This window comes from Pangasianodon hypophthalmus, chromosome 2, assembly GCF_027358585.1.
Source record: "Pangasianodon hypophthalmus isolate fPanHyp1 chromosome 2, fPanHyp1.pri, whole genome shotgun sequence".
Classification (NCBI taxonomy): domain Eukaryota; kingdom Metazoa; phylum Chordata; class Actinopteri; order Siluriformes; family Pangasiidae; genus Pangasianodon; species Pangasianodon hypophthalmus.
Genome location: NC_069711.1, coordinates 35,034,061 through 35,056,560, shown reverse-complemented (window position 1 = coordinate 35,056,560; position 22,500 = coordinate 35,034,061). Strand labels below are relative to the sequence as shown.

Genomic DNA, 22,500 nt, shown 5'->3' with positions numbered 1-22,500 from the left:
CTCGGTCCGGTGGAGCTGCAGAGGGCGCGAGGGTCAGATGGCTGTCAAAGGCTTCGTTCTTGTTCCCTTTTTGAGACGTCAGATCTGACCGAGTTCCAAAGAAACTTCCTCAGACCTCGGTCCAGATCCTTCTACATGTTCGATCAAAACGAAAACAGCGAAGACCAGCAAGCTTTTCAGGTGGACGCTGATAAACACGACAACAGGAGAAACGTTCACAACAAACCGGCATCGAAAAAATCCACAGCAGGAATAAACAAACATCTGAGTAAAGATCATGGAGGTAAGTTCTTCTCTCTGCCTCCTTCTTAGAAATCATTAATCTACCATACTCAAGGAAATGTAGTTCCAAAGTGCCAGTTTGGGTCCAAACTAAACTTCTGTTCTCACTAAAGAATAAAAACCCGAGTCGACTGTTTGAGACTTTTCTATTTATTCGTATGGAAGATGACTGAAGTAACACACATGCTGAGCCCAAAGCTGAGCAGGTGAAGCTTCAGGACTTTAATAAGTTACTCAAAAATGTTTAAAGTAACAGTCACCGTGTTCTCTTGAGATCAGGAGTTTGAATACTGATGAGGTTGCAGCCGTCATTGTTTACTTTTTCCTCTATTACTGCAACATCAGCCAATCCAGTCAGATATCATGAAAATTCAAATGTAGTACAAACAAACTGCTATAAATTCATAGACGTTTCAGAGGTTTTTAAATGGAAACCGTTTGTATTTTATGATGTTTGAAATGGATAGTGACGGCTAGTTCAGCTTCACAACACGTGTGTATACCGAGGGTCAAGCTCTTGTTTGTAAAAATTTTAGTTTTGAAAATTTAGTTTTTAAAAATTTTTAAAAAATTTTAGTTTTGTCTTTTTTTCATCGTTGGTTTCCATTTAGAAACTGTGATGACTGAATAATGCCTTTTTCCATATAATATACACAAATCTTCATGATAGCAGGTTGGCTATTCACAGGCTAGTGATTGACCTAAGCAATAGAGTGGGAATGATTAAATTTGGAGAAAATATTTTTTAAAGTGCCTTAAAGGAACAGAATGCATACAGTCAGTTCCAAAAGTCATAGTTTGTTAGCAAAAAATGTTTTATTTTAGCTATTAAACACTAAGGTTTATTTAACACTGAGACAGATTCAGTGTGAAATCAGAAGTCGCTGTTCACTTCGTCTTTTGCTATGAATCCATATATTTTATTGAAACACCTGGAATTGACTCAATCAGCCAATCAGAAGACACAATTTTGGGCTTTTACTGGTAAAAGAAGGTGGAACCTGGTTGGAGAAATGAGGAATGTTCTTGGAGATAAGAGTTTATGATCCGCAATTTTTACTCGTTCAGTTTATTAATTTTTTTTTTCCTCAAAGGTACAAGAGGAAACTGTAAAAACATCCCGATGTTGACCATCACAGAGCCAGACAGCTGGGAGATCAGCTCGTCTTCTGGCATGAAATACGGTCACTATGTGGACTGGGAGAAAATCGAACCAGAAGCCGCCGCTCGCTTCCAGAAAGTTCTCTGCAGTGATTATTCTCAGCTGAAAGAAATGGCTCGCTCGGGATTCTGGGTGACGCAACACACACTGCATGCCAAATCCTACCAACAGCTCATACACCGCATCGAGTGTACGTCCAGCGCCGAGGACTCGGAGACGTATCGCTACCTGGCAGCCAGGATGTTCGAGGAGCGCGGGAGGAGCACGCATCCTTTCCCCAAGTTCATGAAGGATGGTGAGATCCCTCGCTACTGCCTGAACAAATCCGGCCTGAACTCGGTGAAGAAGATCCTCCTGTGTGTGAGCGAGAACTTCCCAGAAATGACATTTTGCCCCATTTTGCCAGCTTTGGTGTCTCTGCTGCTTCACTACAGTGAGGACGAGGCTCAGTGCTTCCACAGCATCTGCTCGCTCGTGATATACACAGATCCACAAAAGCGCTACATCGATCAGAACTTTGTTACCACCCACGCGTCCTGCATGACCTTCGGTGACTTAGCCAACAAGTACTGCCGGGGAATCCGTAAGCTAATCGCTAGCTCCCATCAGAGCCTCTTCGAGTTCTACTCCGACTGGATCATGTGGATTTTCGCCGACCTGCCTTTCAGCTACGCCGTCCGAGTGCTGGACGTCTACCTGGTCGAGGGCTACAAGGTTCTGTACCGCGTGGCTTTGGCGCTCCTCAGCCTCTACAAGGTCTCTGTGAGCTCTCGAGTGGCCCATGTAGAAGATTTCAAGCAGGACATGAAGAGGTTTGTGGAGAACGTGAGCCGTCACAGTAGCATCGAGGCTCTGCTTCAGAGAGCTTTTAGCATCCAGCTGCCTACACGCAAGGAGCTCAACTTCCTCTACAATGCCAACAAGCAAGCGCTAATACGGAAAGGGATCGAGCACAAGAGGTGAGGAGCGTTTAAGTAAATAAAGCAGGCTACAACCAAATACCAAATGGGAGCTACAGTACTGTGCAAAAGTCTTGGCACCCTATTTCGTTTTAGTACAAACTTTGTTATAGATGTTTATTTTCTGACTTCTACATTATTGATTCAGTACAAAACCATTTTAGATTCCAAACATTAGTTTTCCAGCACAAAATGAAATGTTCCAGAAAAATGTTTGTATGTCAGTAAAGAAAGCAGCAGATTCCATAAGAGACACTTTTCAGATAAAAACATAATGAAGGCTGCTGGGTTTCGCTGCAGAAATAAGAAGCGAGTCGACAGTCAAAGTCTCCAGAAGAACTGTGGCTGCTTCTGCAAGATGCTCAGTAACACTTCCAGCTCATTTCCTTATAAAACTGCACACACTGCACCTCAGATACTGCTTTATTTATTTAAAGTGAAGGATCGTCACATTAAATACTGACTTTGTTTCATTTATTACTGTTTACTGCTCTTTATAGGATTTTTTAATGTAGAAACATTTAATTTCATTATTTTTGAAGGCATCTTTACAGCATTTCTTTGCACGTGCCTCAGACTTTTGCACAGAACTGTACACACTCTAATGGGCTTTTTCCTCGACTAATATAATGTATGATACATTTACATTTACAGCATTTGGCACATGCTCTTATCCAGAGTGACTTACAGAAGAGCTTTGAGTCTCTATTAATAAATCCATCCTGATACTGGTTCACTAGGTCACAGACCAGGAACACCATCAGTCCAAAAACTCTGTTCAGGAGGTGATCTAGTAACAAGTGCTCAGACAATACAGTTTTTTTAAGTGCTAATTTAAGTACTTTAGGAAGAGGTAAGTCTTTAGACGTTGTTTGAAGACTGCCAGTGACTCTGTTCGGACATCTAGGGGAAGTAGAGGCATTAAAAAATATGAAAAAACGAGTGACTATGAATTAAATGTGGGATTTAAAACACAGATCTGTTGATAAGCATTAATAGGAACGGTGCACATTTTCTCTCTTTCCTGATGGTTTCATCTTCCCAGTTTATTGTCCTTGTGTCTGGGTTCTTAGTCCTAGTTTGTAATGTCTGTACTTTAATGAAATAAAGGGTTTTGTGTGTGTGTGTGTGTGTGTGTGTGTGTTTCTCCAGCTCTTACCAGAGTGTGGATTTGGGGTGTTTTCGCTCCAGTGTGGTGTCTGAGATGGAGATGCGAGTGGTGTGGGCCTGGATTCCCGAGCGCTTCGCTCTCTTCGCTCCGGAACGCCTCTACAGCGCCGATGAACACGGCAGAGACCTCACATCGTACGCCGCTCGCCTTCTCCTCTCCACCTCCATCTCCAGCACAGCGAATTCAGAAATAACACGCGTATTTGTGTAACATGTAGTTGGACGTGCTCGGTCGGACGTTTATATTAAACGAGTTGATTTATATTCCTTTAATCAGTGACTGTATATCAGTCATTAAAACAATCAGCTTAGGTTTAAATGGATAAAAACACAGTGATGTAATAATGTGGAGCTGCTGCAGTGCCAACACTTTACAGAGTTTACAGAAAAAAGGAGATTATTAGAAAGATGACAGATAGAATTATTCATAAACCACTATTTATTACAGTGGTGCGTAATAATGATGAGTGCAGGAGCCAAAGAAATGGACAGGAGCCCTACTCCCTATTCCCTACTCCCTATTCCCTATTCCCTACTCCCTATTCCCTACTCCCTACTCAATATTCCCTACTCCCTACTCCCTATTCCCTATTCTATATTCCCTACTCCCTATTCCCTACTACCTATTCTCTATTCCCTACTCTATATTCCCTACTCCCTATTCCCTACTCCCTACTCAATATTCCCTACTCCCTACTCCCTATTCCCTATTCTATATTCCCTACTCCCTATTCCCTACTCCCTATTCTCTATTCCCTACTCTATATTCCCTACTCCCTACTCCCTACTCCCTACTCCCTATTCTATATTCCCTACTCCCTACTCCCTACTCCCTATTCCCTACTCCCTATTCCCTATTCCCTATTCTATATTCCCTACTCCCTATTCCCTATTCTCTATTCCCTACTCTATATTCCCTACTCCCTATTCTCTATTCCCTATTCTTTATTCCCTATTCCCTACCCCCTACTCTCTGTTCCCTCCTCCCTACTCTATATTCCCTACTCCCTATTCTATATTCCCCACTCCCTACTCCATAGTCCCTACTCCCTGTTCCCTATTCCCTACTGCCTAGTCCCTACTCTCTACTCCCTGTTCCCTATTCCCTACTCCCTAGTCCCTATTCCCTAGTCCCTAGTCCCTATTCTATATACTCAATTCCCTACTCCCTTTCCCTACTCCCTATTCCATACTCCCTACTCTCTGCTCCTTATTCCCTACTCCCTTCTCATTATCCCATATTTCCTGCTCTCTGTTCCTTCCTCCCTGTTCCCTACTCCATATTCCCTACTATCTATTCCCAATTCAGTACTCCCTACTCCCTTCTCTCTACACCCTAATTCCTATTTTCTCTTCCCCACTCTTTACTACCTATTTCGTACTTTCTACTACCTATTCCATATTCCTTATTCCCTTCTCATTATTACCAGATTCATACTTCTTATTCCCTATTCCCTTCCTTCTATTCCCTACGGAACGTCTGAGACTCAGCACTGTGTTCTGCACTGGAGGATGATGTTCCCTCTATAGTGCAGTAAACTCTGACATTTTTAGTGTTTTATATATTTTTATCTCTCAGACCCCTGTAAATTTTTTTTTGTATTTTAAATTAATTTTATTTTCAGGTTTTATGCCCGTGTTGAAGGCCACGAGCCGACGGTGCTGCTCCTGAAAACAGTGGATGAGGAGGTGAGTATCAGATCAGATCGGAATAGATCAGATCAGATCAGGAGACACTTTATTTAACACACAGACGTGTTGATTATTATCTTGTTGTGTTTGTCGCGAGGGAACATTGACAGAGCACTGCCATATGGACGTGTCCCAAACCACACACTTAATATCTCTCTCTCTCTCTCTCTCTCTCTCTCTCTCTGTCTGTCTCTCTGTCTATCTGTCTGTCTCTCTGTCTGTCTGTCTCAGGTATGTGGAGCGTTTTTGTCCTCAGACTGGACTCTGAGGAGGCGTGAGGGAGCGGAGCTGCAGTTTTTCGGCACTGGAGAGTGTTTCGTCTTCACGGTAAGAGACATTAGGAAAACATCTAAACATTAGGATTAAGACTGTACAGTACAGGAAGTGATGTAATAATGAGATGTAGTGTTCTGTGCATCATGCCATAAGAGTGTGTGTGTGTGTTTGTTTTCATTTGTGAGTTTTTATGGGAATGAAATGTTAAATTAAATGACACCTAAAACGTGACACATTGCTGCTTATATGAAAAGTTGTTTAACATTAAAGAAATATGATCTATATAGATATTAAAAATGATAAATGCTGCGTTTCAGCTGAGGCCAGCAATGGAGCGATACCAGAAAACTGTGCTGCACATCTCAGGGATGACAGGAATGAAGGAATCCTCTACATCTTCCTCTTCCTCTTCCTCAGCTTCCACTTCCTGTGATGCGATGACATCATCCTGCACCGTCTGCCCCGCTGTGACCCCTCGCTTCATGAGCGGAGACGACGAGAAGTTGTTTATCGGTGAGCTGTCTGTCTGTCTGTCTGTCTAACTTATTTATCATTATGGTATTGTGTTTATTGTGTGTGTGTGTGTGTTTATTGTGTGTGTGTGTGTGTGTGTGTGTGTGTCAGGTGGAGACGGGGGACACGCTCTGTGTCTCGGTGCAGGTCTCACAGCGGGACAGTCTGAACGCTGTGACACTTTCGACAGTCCTGTCCTCTGCAGGGGCAAATTCAGGATCCAGAGTCTGGAAGTTTGGGGAATTCAGTATGGTCCATTTTAAAGAGAGCACACACACACACACACACACACACTAAAGTTGATGCTAATTTATTCTGAACATGTTTTATGATCTGTGAAGGTCATGTGTAACTTATTTATAGAGTTTATTTATTCTACTGAACATGTAGTGGAGTGGAAATACACGCAGCTATTATTATTATTATTATTATTATTATTATTATTATTATGTGACAAATGGAGTACATGAATCACTATAACACCGACCATTTCAGTGTTTTTTTTAAACTCTTTCTTCAGACATCATCTGATTTCATCAATAAAACACAAGCTCAGTTATATCATAACTATTATGTGCTCTTATTGTGTTATTGTGTTTTCTAAGATTTCTTTTTTTTTACAACTTGTATTTACTTTATACACAATGAATAAAAGTAGAGTATTTAAAACTCTCTCTGTGTGTCTGTAAGCTGTGATGCTTCTGATCAATTCCAACAAAAACAGATGATGTTACCTCTGTGCATTAGTTATGTCCCTCTGCTTCTTATTTCTGTCTATCTCTCTATCTCTCTATCTACAGTCCCCTCTAAAAATATTGGAACAGCAAGGTTAATTCTATTTTTTCACCCTACATTGAAGTCATTTGGGTTTGCGATCAGAAGATGAATTTGAGACGATAGATCAGAATTTCATTTTTTTTCAAGTCATCAAAAATATTGGAACATGTGACTTGCTACCCAGGTGAGCTCTGTTGGATTGATTGTCTAAACAATTAATAGCTTTGAATGTCTACTCTTGATTTTAGCCCTGGGTTTCACCTGTGAAGACTGCATTTGTTGTTAAAAAGGATAAACCAACATGAAGACCAGAGAGCTGTCTATGGGATAAAAGCAAGCCATTTTGAAGCTGAGAAAAGAGGAACAAGCATTGGGCATAGCCAATACAACAATTTGGAAAGTCCTGAGAAAGATAGAAATCACTGGTGTACTAACAACAAGACATGGAACAGGACGGCCAAGGAAAACAACAGCAGTTGATGGCAGAAACATTGTGAGAAGTGTGAAGAAAACCCCAAAAATAACAGTGAGTGACGTCACCAACAACCTCCACAGGGCAGGGATGAAGGTATCACAATCCACCATTCGCAGAAGAGTTCGAGAGCAGAAATATAGAGGCCACACCACAAGATGTAAACCTCTCATCAGCAGTAAGAGTCAGAAGGTCTGATTAGAATTTACAAAGAAATACAGAGATGAACCATTAAAGTTCTGGAACCAAAATTAACCTCTACCAAAGTGCTGGAAAGACCAAAGTGTGGAGAAAGAAAGGATCTGCTCATGATCCAGAACATCCAAGCTCATTATTAAAGCATGGTGGAGGTAGTGTCATGGCTTGGGCTTGCATGGCTGCTTCTGGAACAGACTCACTAATCTTTATTGATGATGGAGCTCATGATGGTAGCAGCAGAATGAATTCAGAAGTCTACAGAAACATTCTGTCTGACAATTTACAGAGAACTGCAACCAATCTAATCAGGAGGAACTTCATCATGCAGCAAGACAACGACCCAAAACACCCTGCAACACAACAAAGCACTTCATCAGGGGAAAAGTGGAAGAAGGTTTTAGACTGGACAAGTCCATCAGCAGACCTTAACCCAACTGAGCAGCATTTCACCTCCTGAAGAGGAGACTGAAGGGAGAAACTCCACAAAACTAACAACAACTGAAAGAAGCTGCTGCTACAAGCCTGGAAAAGCAGCACAGAAGAAGAACGCAACAGGTTGGTGATGTCAGTGGATCACCGGATTGATGCAGTTATTGCAAGCGAGAGATACGCAACTAAATATTACGTGTTATTTACGTTAAGACTATCTGTTCCAATACTTTTGCTCACCTAAAAATCGGGAGGTCTGATTCAAAAGGTGCCGTGTTCTAAGTTGTTTAACACGTCTAGGTGTAAATATCAGGAAATGAGGCTGAGATTCTGATCTATCGTCTCATATTCATCTTCTGATCTCAAACCCAGGCGTCTTCAGTGTAGAGCAAAAACAACAGAACTGGCCTTGTGTTCCAATACTTTTGAAGGAGTCTCTATCTATCTATCTATCTATCTATCTATCTAGCATTTTTTAAATAAATAAGTAAATAAATAATTTTTAAATAAGTATTACTCAGTGTCAGATTAATTTCTTTGGTTGGATGTTTTTATTTGTTTGTTTGTCTGTTTGTTTTTTAGTGTTTGGGGGTGTGGGTTTTTTACACCAATTTACACCTTCAGTACTAAAAAACAGCACAGGACATATTAAGAAGTTTATTAAATAAAAATAAAATAAAATAAAATAGAGAAATCATTCCAGATGTTGTAAATAATAAGCAGTTATATGTTTATATATATAAATATATTATATATATCTTATAAAGATCACTTTAATTTCTCATCTCATCATCTTTAATCTCATAAAGAGTTGGAATTAGGTCCATCAGACATTACTATAATAATTATTTATCAATTAATTCAGTTTCCAAGTCGCAATAAATAAATAAATAAATAAATAACCGAGAATTACAGATATATAATCTATAAAGATTTATAAAATTAAGAGAAAAAACAATTATCTGACTTTCATTAAAGTTTTTAATAATTTATTTTAACAGTTAATGTAAGATTATTCCTGTTAATTTATTAAAATTATTATGTATTAAAATCACATATTATAATGTATTAAATTTATTCATCTAAAGGTGTTTATTAGTGTCTGATTTAAAGTGTTTATAAACATTATTAAAATTAATCTTTAAAGTGTCAATTTGAATAATAATTACTCATTAAAATTTGAATTTCAGGAACATCTTTATGTGAGAAATGGCCTGTTTTATCGAATAAATGTCTTAAATTAAAGTTAGTGTTTTTTTAAAGTTGCACCGAAACACTGAGAAATGCGGCGTTTGTCGCGGCGGTGACGTCACCGCCGTCGCTTAGTTACGCCTGTAAACACTTCCGGAGTTCTGCTCGGTCGCTGAGGAGCTGCTGGTTTCTAAACTTTAACTTTTTGTGCTTTTTGTTGTGAGTTTATTGTTTTATTGTGAGATTCTGTGATGGCAGCAGAAGAGCAGGAGATTCTGAAACTACAGCTCGAAGCTGTTATTGGGTTCAATGGTAAGAGCTGATGTTAGAACATTACACACACACGCACAAACACACACACACACACACACACACACACACAGTGGAAATAACAGTAGAATAAATCTGAGGTTCTGTGTAGAACCCATTAATACAAGAAATAAGACACATAACTGAATCATTTCATTAATCTTTATAAACAATTCCAGATTTCTTGTAAAAAGATCCCTGACTGTAAACAGTTTGAGAACCAGTGACTTAAAGATTTATTTATTTATTCATTTATTACTGTTTACTGCTCTTTATAGTACTTTTTTAAATATAGAAACATTTAATTTCATTATTTTTGAAGGCGTCTTTGCGCTACAGCATTTCTTTGCACAGTCCTGTATATATAAATTTTGGATGTTTTAGTTTTACTTTTAGTAATTTCAGCTACTTTTGAAGAAAAATAAAGTCCAAATTTATTAGAAGTTCCGTTTGAAACCATGTTCTGATGAACAAAATCCTATAAAGAGCAGTAAACAGTAATAAATGAAGAAACAAAGTCAGTATTTAATGTGACGATCCTTCACTTTAAATAAATAAAGCAGTATCTGAGGTGCAGTGTGTGCAGTTTTATAAGGAAATGAGCTGGAAGTGTTACTGAGCATCTTGCAGAAGCAGCCACAGTTCTTCTGGAGACTTTGACTGTCGACTCGCTTCTTATTTCTGCAGCGAAACCCAGCAGCCTTCATTATGTTTTTATCTGAAAAGTGTCTCTTATGGAATCTGCTGCTTTCTTTACTGACATACAAACATTTTTCTGTAACGTTTCATTCTGTGCTGGAAAACTAATGTTTGGAATCTAAAATGGTTTTGTACTGAATCAATAATGTAGAAGTCAGAAAATAAACATCTATAAAAAAATACAGCATTTATGCAGTTTATCTCAAGATTTATGTAATGTCTTATAATCGGACATCTTGTTTCACTTGATGAGACGTTTTTTTGTGCCTGAGACGTGCTGCGTCTGTCACCGTGTCGGACTGGATGGAGCAACACTTACCGGAGGAATAAAAATGAGGATAGTGGTGTATATAAAAGCACCGGAGTGATTTGGTGGTGATTTACAGTGTGTATATTTGTGAAAACAGTCTTAAGTGAATTAGTGTACAGCTGTGAACAACAAGCATTAAAGAGCCACATGTGTACAATAAGGTTTTGTTGTTTTTTATTAAAAACTCTCATTCGCTTCCATTTTACTAAATCACTTTAATAAGGTTGTTTTGGTCACCGCTGTGCTTCACACACTCCACTATGAGAACCACGGCTTTAACCAGCCACCGTTCATTCGTCTTCAGGGGCAGTTTAGAGTCGCTGATCCACCGGGACGTCTCTGTGAGGTGGGAGGAAACTGCAGAACCCGGATGAAGCGCCACACAGACACGTAGAGAACCCGAGACGCTCCACAAGCACAGTAACCCGAGCTCAGGATCGAACCAGAGAACCTCAAGCTTTAAAAATATAACAGCGTGCTTTTGTTTTCTCTTTGCGCTTCCAGGTCACGTGTTCTCGGGCCTGCGAGTCCACCCGGACCGCGAGCACCTGATCTACCCGCTTGGCTGCACGCTGATCATCAAGAACCTGCGGGACGGGAAGCAGGGCTTCCTCCACGGACACACCAACAACATCTCCTGCGTGACTGTGTCCCGGAGCGGGACGTACGTGGCGTCAGGACAGGTCACCTTCATGGGCTTTAAGGTGAACGTCTAATCCTGACAAACCCTGCAGAAATGATGTAATAATAATGCGTATTAGTTATCAAGTGTTTGTCCATGTCTGGTTTAATTTTTTAAATAATAAAGGTGATATAAAAAAACAAACATGCTGTAATAACACAGAACATTTAGAGACAGCTCTGGTTTTTACTCTTACTATTCCCTCTCGCTTAATTTAGCAGAAACTCTTTCTCAGATTCTCGTCTCTGAGTAGCTAGCTTTAATAAAATTGTAGCGTATTTAACAGGAAGTTTTGTAACTTTAATAAACCTCTCCTCAGGCTGACGTGATAATCTGGGATTACGCTAAAAGAGACGTTCACGCTCGGCTCGTCCTCCACAAAGCCAAAGTGGAGACGCTTGCTTTCTCTCCGAATGAGAAATACCTGGTGTCTCTGGGAGGACAAGACGACGGCAGGTGAAGTTTCATCCTGTTTCTCTTCATCGTACATTTCTGTCTGTTGTGTAAATTATTGTGTATTATTGTATACTGTGTCACACGTCAGTATTCAGAGCTCAGACGTAACTACAGACTGAAACACTATTCAGACATTATGTGAGAGTTATACACATGGGGCGGAGCTTATCTAAAACAGAGGCGTGTCTTAGTTACACACATGGGGTGAAGTTTATCTAAAACAGAGGCGTGTCTCAGTTACACACATGGGGGCGGAGCTTATCTAAAACAGAGGCGTGTCTTAGTTACACACATGGGGTGAAGTTTATCTAAAACAGAGGCGTGTCTCAGTTACACACATGGGGGCGGAGTTTATCTAAAACAGAGGCGTGTCTCAGTTACACACATGGGGGCGGAGTTTATCTAAAACAGAGGCGTGTCATTTATACACACGGGGGCGGAGTTTCTCTGTAAGCGTAGCAGATGAGCACTAGGTCAGATTATCCTTCACACCGTAGACACGGTTTCTTTACAGCAGAGCATCGAATTAACACAAACACTGACTTTATTTTATTAATTCAACAAATCAACACAGTGAATTTCAACATTCACAGCGTCACAGAGTTACTCAGGACTTTCCTAGTTGTCTAAACGTAAGTAATTACGCTGCTACGAGGAAACTTGCAAACATCGTGGCTACGTAATGACGGTGTAATTGGGTTAGCATTGTAGATTATATCCCTCGCACATGCTATGACTTCACAACCTTAAATTAATATCTTATAGAAAAATCCACTTAAGTGATGTGAGTTACTGAACTCGAATACGTGTAAATTTCCTCACGTAAATACTGACGTAACTTTTGGACAAATACGACGCACTGTGTATAAGCACTGTGTGGTGTGTATCGTGTGAACTGTGTATTGCGTGAATTGTGTATTGTGTGAATTGTGTTGTCTGTCGTTGACTCTGACACTAAGACACAATCCTTGTACAGTTGTATAAATAATAAATCATTCTCATACTGATCTTTAACTGTTCACGTTCTGTTTCATTTTCTATAAAAAGTGCAACGATCATTTAGTCTGACGTGAAGCAAAATTCTGTAATAAGCATGAGAAGTCATTGTTGTGCATGTGCTACAGTATATAGTATGTGGTGTGTGTGTGTGTGTGTGTGTGTGTGTGCTCAGTATCGTGGTCTGGAACGTGGAGAAGAAGGAGGCGATCTGCGGGAGTCCGGCGTCGGCTCACAGCGCAGGTCACTGTCTCACCATCAACTACTGCAACCTCAGCGATGACGTCTTCGTCTCAGCCGGACAGTAAGACTCGTCTTCACACACCGACGAGTGTTAAAGCAACAGTTCAGGAAAAAAACAAACAAACAAACAAACACCAACATGTAGTCGAAGAGCTGAGGGCGTGGCCTAAAGTCTGAAGGCGGAGCTTGTATGCTGAGTCGGTGGATAAAGTTCACGTCTGATACCTTGTACCTTTTAATTTATTAAAATTAAATTAAAACACAATGGCTTTTTAAACTGGAGGCTATAGAGCTGCATGACTTGTTAGCTCCGTTATCATCAGCTCCAGGGCCAAACCAAAGAAGCAACACAGGACTTGAGTGATCGATTACATTTGGCGTAAACTGTTTTTACAGTTCAGTAAATTTGTCAATTTAGATGGCAGCCATTTTGTTCCCATGTGTTTGTGATGCCAGATTGATCATAACTCACCCAGATGTTGAACATGTGGTCTGTAAAAGTGGCCGTTAGTAACGTAAGCGTTGAACTTTAATTTTTGTTCCCCCGTTTTTTCCCTGCAGTGGTACGCTCCGTGTGTGGGAGCTCGACCTCCCCAACAGGAAGATCCGCCCCACTGAGTGTCAGACGGGGCAGTTAAAGAGGATTATCAAGTGCATAGAGGTGACAGAAGTTTATTATATTATAATAATGTGTCCTAGTGATTTATGTTAATGATTTGTATGGCTATAAGGAGATATGATCTTTGGCTGTGTTCCAATATTATTGATCAGTTTTTAATCCATTTGTTGCTATATTGTGGAAGTTAGTTCCTGTTAGTTTCAGTGTCCGCTGTACACGTCCCTGTGAATGAGCTGTTACTATGGAAACGATAACGTATCAGAACGAGCGCATTAGTATAAACCTGCGCTACTGTCAGAGCTGCTGTTCTAGAGAATTAATCAACACCTTCTGACCAATCAGGATGGATATTTTGTTCTGTGTAGATGTCCGAGGATGATGCTTTCTTTTACTGCGGCACCACGAGCGGAGACGTCCTCAAAGTGAACCTGAAGAGTCGCCTGCTGAACAGCTACGGTCCGATGAAGCACAAATTCAGCAAAGTGAGCGTGAAAGTGAAAATAAAACGGATTGAAAGGAATCAACTCGTATTTATGCTTTTAAACGGATTTAATGTGATGGATTCAGATTGTTCATTTGTATGTTGTTTTATGAATCTCAAACAGTGAGGTGTGTGTGTGTACGTGTGTGTGTGTGGGTGTGTGTGTGTTTGTGTGTGTGTGTGTTGTAGGGTGTAAATGCTCTGAAGATGTTGAAGACAGGAGATTTGTTGGTGGGATCAGGAGACGGAACGTTCAGCATCTGCTCCAGCACCAACTTCAAAACCATCAAGTGAGACAATAGGACAGTAAGACAGTAGGACAAAGAGACTGTGAAACAGTAAGGCAGTGAGACAGTTAGAGAATGAGACAGTAGGACAGTAAGACAGTAGGACAAAGAGACTGTGAAACAGTAAGGCAGTGAGACAGTTAGAGAATGAGACAGTAGGACAGTAAGACAGTAGGACAAAGAGACTGTGAAACAGTAAGGCAGTGAGACAGTTAGAGAATGAGACAGTAGGACAGTAAGACAGTAGGACAAAGAGACTGTGAAACAGTAAGGCAGTGAGACAGTTAGAGAATGAGACAGTAGGACAGTAAGACAGTAGGACAATGAGACTGTGAGACAGTAAGGCAGTGAGACAGTCAGACTGTGAGGCTTTGAGGAGATGAAATTGTGAGACAGTAAGACAGTGAGACAGTAAGACAGAGAGAATGCAAGACTGTGAGACTGTAAGAGAGTAAGACACTGAGAGAGTGAGACAGAGAGAAAGAGAGAGTAAGACAGAGAGAATGTAAGACAATGAGACTGTAAGAGAGTAAGACACTGAGAGAGTGAGACAGAGAGAATGCAAGACTGTGAGACTGTAAGAGAGTAAGACACTGAGAGAGTGAGACAGAGAGAAAGAGAGAGTAAGACAGAGAGAATGTAAGACAATGAGACTGTAAGAGAGTAAGACAGTGAGGGCGACACAGTGAGATGTTAAGACTGTGAGACACTGGTGCAGTAAGACAGTGAGTCTGTGAGACAGTGAGACTGTGAGAGAGTAAGACACTGGGACAGTGAGACTGTGATAGAGTAAGACACTGAGAGAGTGAGACTGTGGGAGAGTAAGACAGTGAGACAATGAGACAGTGAGACAATGAGCCTGTGAGAGAGTAAGACACTAAGACTCTGAGACACTGAAACTGTGAGACACTGGGACTGTGAGACAATGAGACTGTGATAGAGTAAGACACTGAGATACTAAGACAGTGAGACACTAAGACACTGAGACAGTGAGACTGAGAGAGTAAGACAGTGAGACATTGAGACACTAAGACACTGAAACAGTGAGACTGAGAGAGTAAGACAGTGAGACATTGAGACACTAAGACACTGAAACAGTGAGACTGAGAGAGTAAGACTGTGAGAGAGTGAGACACTGAGACAGTGAGACTGAGAGAGTAAGACTGTGAGACACTGAGATACTAAGACAGTGAGACAGATGTAATTTATTGGTTTTTATTATTATATTACTATTTTGTATATTAACAGTAATACTTGCTGCCTCTCTGCGTGCAGGAGTGTGACGCTGGAGGGCGGCGTGACGTCCGTGGCTCTTCGTGGTGAAGGTCAGCAGGTGTTTGTGGGCACTGAGGCGTGTCAGATTTACAGGTTCGGCTACACGGACTTCACGCCGGAGCTCATCTCCACCAGCCACAGCAGTGCGGTTTGGGACGCAGCCTTTCCCGTGTAAGACCCTGAGATTTACCTGCAGTTCTCACCGTCACCACTAGAGGGTGCACACTTCCCGTTTCACCATGCTGTCTCTCTCTCTGACTCTTTCTCTCAGAGGAACGTCGGAGCTCTTCGCCACTTGTTCTCAGGATGATATCCGTGTTTGGCACACGGAGACCAGTAAAGAGCTTTTACGGATCCGCGTCCCGAACATGACGTGTAACGCGCTCGGCTTCATGCGGGACGGCCGGAGCATCTACAGCGGTGAGAAACACCTCGACTAAACACTTCTAGTGTGATAATGTGCTGCTGTTGATCTCACCTGTAGTGCACACTTCTACTGGAGATCAGACATTTTAGTATTGTTAAAGTGATTTTTTATATGTTGAATGGCGTAGCGTGGAATGATGGGAAAATCCGGCTGTTCACTCCCGAGAGCGGCCGTCTGATGCTGATGATCCCCAGCGCTCACAGTATGGGCGTGACGGCGTTAACGAGCACCAGCGACTGCACACGCCTCGTTAGTGGAGGAGGAGAGGGACAGGTGGGATTAATAAATCTGTTATTCCTCATCTATTACTGCTGTACAAATGCTTTATTACAGCTATGATGTACGTTTCGTCCTGTTGCTGAGGAGAAACATGGCGGAAACAGGAAGTGATGCGATACAATACAGGTTTTGACTTTGAAATTAAAAATTGTAAAATACAAATTATTAGTGCTGTTTTACACAATTCCTTATCAATGAATACCATAGCAACTGCCTAGCAATCAGCTGGAATATTATAGCAACCACCTAGCAACACCCTAGCAACCAGCTGGAATACCATAGCAACCCCTTAGCAACCCCCTAACAAACGCCTGGAATACCACAGCAACCACATAGCAACACCTTAGCAACCAGCTGGTATACCATAATTACCCCAAGCAACATCCTAGCAACCAGGTGGGATACCATAGCAACGACTGGTGTATTGGGTCGTGGTGTGTTGGGTTGTGATGTGTTGGGTCGTGGTGTGTTGGGTCGTGGTGTATTGGGTTGTGGTGTATTGGATCGTGGTGTGTTGGGTTGTGATGTGTTGGGTCGTGGTGTGTTGGGTTGTGATGTGTTGGGTTGTGATGCGTTGGATCGTGATGCGTTGGATCGTGATGTGTTGGGTCGTGGTGTATTGGGTCGTGGTGTATTGGATCGTGATGTGTTGGGTCGTGGTGTGTTGGATCGTGATGTGTTGGATCGTGATGTGTTGGGTCGTGATGTGTTGGGTCGTGATGTGTTGGGTCGTGGTGTGTTGGATCGTGATGTGTTGGATCGTGATGTGTTGGGTCGTGGTGTGTTGGGTTGTGATGCGTTGGATCGTGATGTGTTGGGTCGTGGTGTGTTGGGTCGTGGTGTGTTGGGTCGTGATGCGTTGGATCGTGATGTGTTGGGTTGTGATGTGTTGGGTTGTGATGTGTTGGATCGTGATGCGTTGGATCGTGATGTGTTGGGTTGTGGTGTATTGGGTTGTGATGCGTTGGGTTGTGATGTGTTGGGTTGTGATGTGTTGGGTTGTGATGTGTTGGATCGTGATGTGTTGGATCGTGATGTGTTGGATCGTGATGTGTTGGGTTGTGATGCGTTGGATCGTGATGTGTTGGGTTGTGATGTGTTGGGTTGTGATGTGTTGGATCGTGATGTGTTGGATCGTGATGTATTGGGTTGTGATGTGTTGGGTTGTGATGCGTTGGGTTGTGATGTGTTGGGTTGTGATGTGTTGGGTTGTGATGTGTTGGGTTGTGATGCGTTGGGTTGTGATGTGTTGGGTCGTGATGTGTTGGGTTGTGATGCGTTGGATCGTGATGTGTTGGGTTGTGATGCGTTGGGTTGTGATGTGTTGGGTTGTGATGTGTTGGGTTGTGGTGTATTGGATCGTGATGTGTTGGGTTGTGATGTGTTGGGTTGTGATGTATTGGGTTGTGATGTGTTGGGTTGTGATGTGTCGGATCGTGATGTATTGGGTTGTGATGTATTGGGTTGTGATGCATTGGGTTGTGATGTGTTGGGTTGTGATGCGTTGGATCGTGATGTGTTGGGTTGTGATGCGTTGGATCGTGATGTGTTGGATCGTGATGTGTTGGGTTGTGATGCGTTGGATCGTGATGCGTTGGATCGTGATGTGTTGGGTTGTGGTGTATTGGATCGTGATGTGTTGGGTTGTGATGTGTTGGGTTGTGATGTGTTATTGTGCGGTGGTGGTGTAGGTGCGAGTGTGGGAGATCCTGCAGGACACACACAGACTCGTCACCAGCATGAAGGAGCACAAAGCTTCAGTCAACGCCATCAAGATTAAAAGTAACGATGAGGAGTGTGTGACGGCGAGCTCAGACGGAACCTGCATCATCTGGGACCTGGTGTGAGTCCAGATACACAAATCATACAGAGTTCATACAGATCATACAAATCACACAAATCATACAGAGTTCATACAAATCATACAAATCACACAAATCATACAGAGTTCATACAAATCACACAAATCACACAAATCATACAGAGTGCTCCTGCAGGATGAGGACCATTTGTACCATCTCACTCTCTCTCTCTCTCTCTCTCTCTCTCTCTGTCCATCTCTCTCTCTCTCTCTGTCCGTCTCTCTCTCTGTCTCTCTCTCTCTGTCCGTCTCTCTCTCTGTCTCTCTCTCTCTGTCTGTCTCTCTCTCTCTCTCTCTGTCCATCTCTCTCTCTCTCTCTGTCCGTCTCTCTCACTCTCTGTTCCTCTCTCTCTCTGTCTCTCTCTCTCTGTCCGTCTCTCTCTCTCTCTCTCTCTCTCTCTCTCTCTCTCTCTCTCCCTCTCTCTCTCTCTCTCTCTGTTCCTCTCTCTCTGTCTCTCTCTCTCTGTCTGTCTGTCTCTCTCTCTCTCTCTCTCTCCCTCTCTCTCTGTCTCTCTCTGTTTCTCTCTCTCTCTTTCCCTCTCTCTGTCTGTCTCTCTCTCTTTTTCTCTCTGTCTCTCTCTCTCTCTCTCTCTCTCCCTCTTTCTCTCTCTCTCTCTCCAGGCGCTTTGTGAGGAATCAGATGGTTTTGGCGAACACAGTGTTCAAAAGCGTCTGCTATCATCCTGAAGAATATCAGATCATCACCAGCGGAACGGACCGGAAGGTACCACCCTGAGAGTGTGTGTGTGTGTGTGTGTGAGAGAGAGAGAGAGTGAAAAATGGGGGAGGGAAGAGACAGATATAATAGGGGACAGGATGGAACAAGATGGGACCACTGAAAGGCTTCTGTCCATGTGTTAACCTTTGACCTTTGACCTTTCTGTCAGATTGGCTACTGGGAGGTGTATGATGGAGCAGCCATTAGAGAGCTGGAGGCGTCGCAGACGGGGGCCATTAACGGCATGGACATCAGCGCTGAGGGAGGACACTTCATCACCGGTGAGAGAGAGAGAGAGAGAGGACAGACACGTCTTACGTCACTGTTATTAACGTCTATAACGCAGTAATAACATCACTGTTAATTACTTCAGCTATAATAATAATAATAATGCTGTTAATCACATCTGCTAGAGCTGCCACTTAGACATTTTCAACTGTTTTAGTAAGTAAACATTCGTATCTCTTCGCGTCTCCTCCAGGTGGCGATGAGAAGCTGGTGAAGGTGTGGGGTTACGCTGATGGTGATGTCACACATGTGGGCGTCGGCCACAGCGGCAGCATCAGCAGCGTGCGTTTGTGTCCCAACAGCAGATTCATCATCAGCACCAGCGCAGACGGAGCCGTGCTCAGATGGAGATTCCCACACTGCACATAAACCACACCCACAAAATGCAGAAACCACACCCACACACACAGAAACCACACCCACAAAATGCAGAAACCACACCCACAAACACAGCATCCACACTCACAAACACAAAACACGCCCCCACACACAAACCACACCCATAAACACAGCATCCACACTCACAAACACAAAACACGCCCCCACACACAAACCACACCCATAAACACAGCATCCACACTCACAAACACAGAAACCACACCCACAAACACAGAAACCACACCTACAAAATACAGAAACCCCACCCACAAACACAGCATCCACACTCACAAACACAAAACACACCCGCACACACAAACCACACCCACAAAATGCAGAAACCACACCCACAAAATACTGAAACCAAACCCACACGGCACATAAACCACACCCACAAAACACAGAAACCACACCCACACTGCACATAAACCACACCCACAAAACACAGAAACCACACCCACAAAATACTGAAACCACACCCACAAACACAGCATCCACACTCACAAACACAAAACACACCCCGACACACAAACCACACCCACAAAATGCCAAAACCACACCCACAAAATACCAAAACCACACCCACACACACAAACCACACACACAAAACACATAAACCACACACACAAAACACATAAACCACACCTACAAACACACAGAAACCAAACATACAAACCACACCCACGCAAACATAAACCACAAACACAGAACACACCCACAAAACACAGAAACCACACCCACACTGCACATACACCACACCCACAAATACAGAAACCACACCCACACTGCACATAAACCACACCCACAAATGCAGAAACCACACCCACACTGCACATAAACCACACCCATAAATACAGAAACCACACCCATAAACACATAAACCACACCCCCAACTTTGTCAGGGACATATACACACATTTACACTAAAGATAATATTCTGACATGCTGAATTTAATTCTTTCTGACTTTGCTATTATTATAGAATATTATTTAGTTTAATGTGATTTTGTGAGTTCCTGTTAGATTTTATTTTTAGTTTTAACTTGTTTTCCTATTTTTCCTTTTCACCACACACACAATGTCTTATCTGGTGTGTTTTTTCTGTAAATTCAAAACATCCTCTCAGTTTATTTACACAATAAACTAGAACCCAAGTTACACAAATATTACTTCAATAAATACAAAAGAAAATGAACTCTCTCTCTTTATACACACACACACACACACACACTGATAGAATGTGCTTTAATTTAATTTCAGCTCATTTCTAAGACAATTTCCTGGTTTTCATTTAGTTGTAAGTTTGTTTGTGATATCATTTTATTTCAGGTCACAGAGTTTAGTTTGTATTAAAAACAGTATTCTGTCTTTTAGTATTTAATAATAAAAACTCAGCAGAAGAATCATTAAACTGTACAGGACTCTGACCACACAGCGTTTCTCTGATTTAAACACTTCCTGCTATTTCTGATTTCTTGATCTATAATAACTTCTGTAGGCTGAAATTCATAATCATTTCATATAATCTTCAATTTGTGATTCCTGTTTCCAGATATCAGTCTGATTCAATTACATTTCAAAAAACAAATTATCCATCAAAAAAATATCATTCTAACAATTTTATTCCAAAAATGTTATTCTTAATCAATTCTATTTCAAAAAATTGCACTTGTATTAAATTCTATTCCAGAAATTACTCTTCTAATTAATTTTTTTAGGGGAAAAATGTTCAAACTGAATTAAAGATTAAGACAGAATCAAATAAAATTAAAACAATACAGTTAATAATTTAAATAGATTAAATAAAACAATAGAGAGACAGCAAAAAACCAGAGACCATCAGCTATTATAGCTTCTTTTTTCATAATAATAATAATAATAATAATAATAATAACAATAATAATAATTACATCTATGATTTTATTATAAATATATAGGGGAATCACATACGGTATAATGAGATGCCATGTTGGCGCATGCGCAGTTGTACCCCGGCGACACACTGCGCATGCGCACTGTGTTCACGCACGCGCACTGAGCCTCTCGGGTAAGTGACAGGTTCTGAGACGGAGAGGAGCTCGTGCTGTTCGCGAGCACGATTTTGGATTAAAATCTATGTAAATATATGTAAATATATGTAAATAATTATAAATATACAGATAAATATTTCATCCTGAAGTGTTTATTACTCGGCGTTTGTCTTCATTCGGGGTTTTAAACAGCAGGAAGTGAATCTAAAGCGCTGTTTGTTTGCGGAGGCTCCAGATTTCAGGGTGAGTGTTTTTCCTTTTCACTCATAAAGCGGATGGAGAGACGCTTTATCTTTATACTCTTACATTTCTACACACACTTCTACACACATCTCTATACACATTTATACACACAATCTCTACACACATCTCTATACACATCTCTATACATCCCTTCTACACACACTTCTACACACATCTCTATACATCCCTTCTACACACACTTCTACACACATCTCTATACATCTCTTCTAAAACACATCTCTACACACATCTCTACACACATCTCTATACACATCTCTACACACATCTCTATACATCTCTTCTAAAACACATCTCTACACATTTCTACACACACTTCTACACACATCTCTACACACATCTCTATACACATCTCTATACATCTCTTCTACACACACATCTCTACACACATCTCTACACACACATCTCTACACACATCTCTATACACACATCTCTACACACATCTCTATACACATCTCTATACATCTCTTCTAAAACACATCTCTACACATTTCTACAGATTTATACACAGCTCTTCACATCTCTACACACATCTCTATACACATCTCTATACACATCTCTATACACATCTCTACACATCTCTTCTACACACATCTCTACACACATCTCTATACATCTCTTCTACACACATCTCTACACACATCTCTATACATCTCTTCTAAAACACATCTCTACACACACTTCTACACACATCTCTACACACATCTCTATACACATCTCTACACACATCTCTATACATCTCTTCTACACACATCTCTATACACATCTCTATACACACTT

At 41.5% G+C, this 22,500-nt stretch overlaps 3 protein-coding genes across 6 annotated transcripts in view; all 3 read left to right on the top strand.

Annotated features, from left to right (window-relative positions):
• Positions 1-8,262, top strand: part of LOC113524554 (TBC1 domain family member 24) — a 9,196-nt gene extending 934 nt beyond the window's left edge. Inside the window, exons 1-7 of the mRNA XM_053227933.1 lie at positions 1-283; positions 1,377-2,403; positions 3,556-3,708; positions 5,199-5,262; positions 5,497-5,592; positions 5,859-6,054; positions 6,166-8,262. The exon at positions 1-283 is cut by the window's left edge and continues 934 nt beyond it. Coding sequence (XP_053083908.1) covers positions 1-283; positions 1,377-2,403; positions 3,556-3,708; positions 5,199-5,262; positions 5,497-5,592; positions 5,859-6,054; positions 6,166-6,317 — 1,971 coding nt within the window. The 3' untranslated portion in view covers positions 6,318-8,262. The remainder of the gene's footprint in view (positions 284-1,376; positions 2,404-3,555; positions 3,709-5,198; positions 5,263-5,496; positions 5,593-5,858; positions 6,055-6,165) is intronic.
• Positions 8,263-9,257: 995 nt separating this feature from the next.
• Positions 9,258-20,733, top strand: cfap52 (cilia and flagella associated protein 52). The gene is made up of 14 exons (XM_034297856.2): positions 9,258-9,433; positions 10,944-11,143; positions 11,441-11,577; positions 12,749-12,877; positions 13,378-13,477; positions 13,801-13,917; positions 14,106-14,206; positions 15,479-15,649; positions 15,750-15,898; positions 16,033-16,178; positions 17,876-18,027; positions 18,667-18,769; positions 18,933-19,044; positions 19,245-20,733. The coding sequence occupies exons 1-14, from the start codon at positions 9,373-9,375 to the stop codon at positions 19,418-19,420; spliced, it is 1,854 nt and encodes a 617-aa protein (XP_034153747.2). The 5' UTR covers positions 9,258-9,372; the 3' UTR covers positions 19,421-20,733.
• Positions 20,734-21,468: 735 nt separating this feature from the next.
• The window catches only part of grb2a (growth factor receptor-bound protein 2a), a 14,318-nt gene continuing 13,286 nt past the window's right edge, over positions 21,469-22,500 (top strand). For 3 of the 4 annotated variants that reach the window (XM_034309872.2, XM_053227958.1, XM_034309858.2), the window contains exon 1: positions 21,469-21,702. The gene's annotated coding sequence lies outside the window, so the exon portion shown is untranslated. The remainder of the gene's footprint in view (positions 21,703-22,500) is intronic. The other variant, XM_034309864.2, reaches the window with a different exon arrangement.

Excerpts from the sequence above, each read along its gene's own strand:
- cfap52 (XM_034297856.2), top strand. The coding sequence starts at position 9,373 with ATGGCAGCAGAAGAGCAGGAGATTCTGAAACTACAGCTCGAAGCTGTT. Across the intron at positions 16,179-17,875 it reads GTGGAGGAGGAGAGGGACAG|GTGCGAGTGTGGGAGATCCT; the intron begins GTGGGATTAATA and ends GTGGTGGTGTAG. Across the intron at positions 18,770-18,932 it reads CCAGCGGAACGGACCGGAAG|ATTGGCTACTGGGAGGTGTA; the intron begins GTACCACCCTGA and ends CCTTTCTGTCAG.